The 4880-nt window shown below is 37.9% G+C and overlaps 1 protein-coding gene across 1 annotated transcript in view; it reads right to left on the bottom strand.

The window, feature by feature from the left end:
- Nucleotides 1-4534, bottom strand: part of LOC104953967 (thrombospondin-4-B-like) — a gene marked incomplete at both ends in the record, with an annotated part of 6969 nt that extends 2435 nt beyond the window's left edge. The window contains 2 exons of the mRNA XM_010781011.1: nucleotides 3325-3377; nucleotides 4416-4534. Coding sequence (XP_010779313.1) covers nucleotides 3325-3377; nucleotides 4416-4534 — 172 coding nt within the window. The remainder of the gene's footprint in view (nucleotides 1-3324; nucleotides 3378-4415) is intronic.
- Between the last annotated feature and the right edge of the window lie 346 nt (nucleotides 4535-4880).

Here is a 4880-nt window from a genome sequence, read left to right as displayed (position 1 = left end):
GTTTATTTTAACTTTTTAGTAATCATAGTTTCCCTATCATCCTGGTTGGTTATTAATTCATACAGACCGACCCCCCTATTAAATTTATCTGTTCAGGTTTCTAGATGCTCCTGACACACATCTTTCTTTCCTCTTTCAGATTTTAATTTAAGAATTTTGACTAACAAAACATGCAACGTGCCACATTCACTTACACTCTTTCCGAACAGACACACTACCCACACAACTTGGTACCGACACTTGTGTGAAACAAAGTCTGTGTTTTCGTTCGTATTTCGTCCCAGCTGACTCTTTCTTCTCGCCTGGAGTCACTTGAAGTTTCACGAGTAACTTGTGGTATTTCTTCTGCGTCCTCCTGTAATTTGTCCACGTCTGGATCGCTCGTAGTGTACTGCGGATGAAGGACAACTTCGCAGGAGAGCTAATGATTGCATAATATTCATATATGAACACTACAGTCACAAAGAGTTTCACACCAGCTCATTTTACAAGCTGTAATCTTCCATTTCATTTATTATTTAAGTTTCACGAAGAGTTTAAACAAATTTTTACTGATCTTATCCAACGTTGTTTCTAGTGCGGTCAGTTACTCCGTAATTTGTTACGAAATATTTACCTTCGTCACATTTATAAATTGAACATAACATTGAACACAAATTCGAACATAAATTGAACACAATTACAACTTAAGTCTACGCAAGTTAAACCCCGGACTTCGGTATCAAATGGACATAACATAAAACTTTTAGGTGTCGCCCTCCAAACACAGCCATGATGTACGCGCATGTAAAACGTATAGAGAGTAATCGTTTCCTAGACACTGCCAGACAACGAGCTGATTATGTACATGCCGAATGTAAAGTATACTCGACGCATTTTGGACGCTCGTACACAATCTCAGGTGTACGGTTACTTGCTTTTACGAACATCAACTAAGTTACAGCACTTGCTCCCCTCATATCTCTTCCAGAGTGCATTCGGACAGTAGTAATCGCACACATTAACACAATATACCAAATCCTTCAAACTCTTTCGGGACGCATACACTAATGGACATATATATGGATTCGCCCTGTGGCCTGCAATATAATACATTTGACCATCATGTATGACCTCAATACATGACATGCAATATATGATATATACATTGAACATATATAATCGACATATAATGACCGCATATACATGACCATGATATACGACCCATATATATGACCATATATATTGACAACCATATATGACCCCCAATACACTGCACATATATACTGAAATATACCAGTGACATATATATGATATATACGATTGACCGAATGTATGACCTATACATGACGCATAATATATGGAAATATATCATTGCCATATATACTTATGACTTTACATTGTACCATCATCTATATGCATATATAACCTGAATAACACATTGACATGAATATATGACCATCTACATGACTCATATCATATGAAATAATAACATTTTCACATATCCATAATATGACTGTATACATTGTCATTATATATGCACATATATGTATGACATATCATATGAGAATAATACATTGACCGAGTATGTATGACCTCATCACATGACCATATATATGACAAATATACACTTGTCATATCATCATATGACTTTTACATTGACATCATATACTGACATCATATATGAAATACACATTGACCATGATATATGACATATACATGACCGATGATATATGAAGGTGAAATATGACGAGTCTACGATATATCAGTATGGACTTATGACATTGTCAGTGCAGTGAAGTATGACATATTATGACGATATGAATGAATGGAAATTATACATTGGACATAGTATGACCTATACATGGAGGACATGATTATATTGAAATATACATTGACCCATATGAATGACCTAGTACATGTGACCATAATAGAATGACGTATAGCGATTGGACAATATATAGTCCGACAGGTAATGCCAGTAAGTTTTTGGACCTTATCAGTCCTTGTTGAAGGTTTTACGTTTAAGGTCCGGCTGTTTCAATATGTCCTTTGTTAGTAAGATAAGTTGTTGCTCGTGGGTTCAAATACTGTGTTGGTCAGTACATGGTTGGATAGAAATGGGCTTTCAAGAAAACTGTGGCTCAATTTCTTTGGGGTGAAAAAATATTCTGAACTAAAAATAGGAACTGACACTACATCCAAGTTCTTCATGTTTTAAAATCCTAGGATAAAATCATGAAGAAAATGAAAAGGGCAAACTTAATCACAAAAGATAAATAACAGCAGCCTGTGTGTGTGTGTGTGTGTGTGTGTGTGTGTGTGTGTGTGTGTGTGTGTGTGTGTGTGTGTGTGTGTGTGTGTGTGTGTGTGTGTGTGTGTGTGTGTGTGTGTGTGTGTTTTTAGCACACCGACCGGGGGTGCAGGAGGAGATCATTCATAACTTGGACTACTGTGATGTTCTGGTTCTGGGCGAGGAGCTGAGGCCGGAGCTAGAGTCGCTCCAACTTCAGCGCAGCGCTCTGCTCGGGAAACATCTGGACGCCACCAACTCCACATCTGGCATGTCCATATACGGTATGTTACTATGGTAGCAAGTAGTGGAGTGCAAATACTTTGTTACTGTACTTAAGTACATTCCTTCTGGTCTCAGTACTTTACTCCTCTACTTATTTTTTTAGACTTTTTACTTTGACTTCTTACATGTTGAACACAAATACCTGTACTTTCTACTTCTTACATGTTGAACTCAAATACCTGTACTTTCTACTTCTTACATGTTGAACCCAAATACCTGTACTTTCTACTTCTTACATTTTGAACTCAAATACCTGTACTTTCTACTTCTCTCATTTCCCAAACAGGCTGGTTCCTTTAGTCTGAATGTGTGTTTGGTGGCGTGATCATTATTATTTAGAGTCATTGCGTGCCTATTGATTTGAACACGATCCGTGTATCCATCATTTCCTGGTCTTCTCTAAAGAAGAGGGACCAATGAAAACGTTGTCATGTTGCCGTTGTTCAGCATGGAAACATTCATTAGCTAACAATGACATTATTGATCTATTAATATAAAGGGAGGTCAGGTACTCTTTAAAACAGCTGCTAGTTATGGGTACTTTTTACTGAAGTACATTTCAAAGCCTCTTTACTTTGATTTGAGTAAAGAAGTTTAGTCAGTACTTCTACTTTCACCAGAGTATTTTAAACATGAGTATCTGTACTTCTACTTGAGTAAAGGATGTGTGTACTTTTGCCCTCTCTGAGGTGAGGAAACACAATCACATGTTGTCAGTAAAGGTGGAAATAAGCGTATATATCTGCAGGAATAGAGAGTGTTATTACCTGTCCTGGTTCGTGTCACAGGAGTCTCCCACCAAGTCGTTGTCAATGTCAGACTGAAACAAGAGCAGAGATTTTTACTAAAAAGCACTTTTCTCACACATGAAGAACTCTGATAATCCATTCATTTTATAAAGTATCACTACAGCAACTGGGAGGCTGTGGCTCAGCGGGGTAATGCGTTGATCTTTGGTTCAGTCCCCACTGCATTCAGCATGTCGTTGTGTCCCTGGGAGAGACACTTTTGGGGAATGTTCACAGTATTGAATGTATGTAACGTGAACATACTCTATTAGGGTTGAATATTTGTAGACTTGTACCTATTTGTGTCTAAAAAATATCATTAAATTAAAACTAGCTGAGACCTTTTGATATCAATTTGTGAAGCTTCTTAAAGTTTTGTGTCTGGAATGTCACCAGTGTTGGGGAAATATTTTCCATCACAACCAGGAGCAAGGTTTTTATTTGGAGGTAGTTTGTAAGAGTTTCTAAGTTTTTGTGTAAATACTGAATCTAAAAAGCAACTACTAACTTCCTCGGTCTGATAGATGAGATGTGATATTTTTTACTAAGGCACACAAGCCAAAATATTTTGCAGCACTGGTTTATTTATTTGTATTTCTAAAGATTTATTGGCCCATCTGTGTCTGAGTGTAACAGTTGTAAATATGCAGTGGTGTTTTGTGTTAAATATGTATTTGTATAGTATAATCACACAAATTCTATGTTCTGTATTTAATAATTCTGTGTTCTTCCTTTATTAAACGTTAAATACCTGACTAGGTCTGAAATCAGGGGGTGAAACCTCCAAAATGCAGTCACTATACTCAGAAGATTATTTTTGTGTGGACTTCCCCTCTTCATTTTGTGTCCCTCACGTTTTCCTCTTCCCTTTTTGTGAATATGTTCCACGTGAGAAGAATCGGTGTGAGGGGAAAACTAATTTAATAACGACTGACTTGTTGTATATCTGCTGTCAGTCAGTGAATAAATGGAGAGCGGCTCAACTGTTTGCTGACTCGGGTCTCATCCTTCAACGACATAAACACAACGCAGACACCGTGAATCGACACCGGTTACATGATGAGTCCTACCTGGTTTGGGTTGGGCGTGTCGGGGCAGCTGTCGCAGGCGTCTCCCACTCCGTCTCCGTCCCGGTCCAGCTGGTCTCGGTTCTGGACGCGCTGGCAGTTATCCAGGAAGTTCTTCAGGCCTGGTGCCGGAGAAACGAGAGGAGAGAGAGAGCGTTATTAAACAGTCAGTGTGACAGCAGGGGGTTAGAGAACTGTCAGGTTTAACAGAGGAGAGAGGGAGGGTATTATCTGTTATCATTGTCAATTATTTAAGACTCTTAGGAAAGATGTATGAGCATTTTTATGATGACTTGTTTCTATAAACGGTGCGAAAAGACACAAAAGAAATACAAGAATGACTTTTTTTTAAATCAGATGAGTTACAGTCAGACCTTGACGTGATGCACAACAAACTTAAAGTGGACCTATCATGCTATATTTGAATAATATAGTGTAGGACCATACCTATATAAGGCATATTTATAC

Source organism: Notothenia coriiceps, unplaced genomic scaffold (genome assembly GCF_000735185.1).
Source record: "Notothenia coriiceps isolate Sejong01 unplaced genomic scaffold, NC01 NC01_scaffold00022434, whole genome shotgun sequence".
NCBI lineage: Eukaryota > Metazoa > Chordata > Actinopteri > Perciformes > Nototheniidae > Notothenia > Notothenia coriiceps.
Note: the sequence above shows the minus strand (reverse complement) of the source record. Positions and strands in the feature narration are given on the sequence as shown.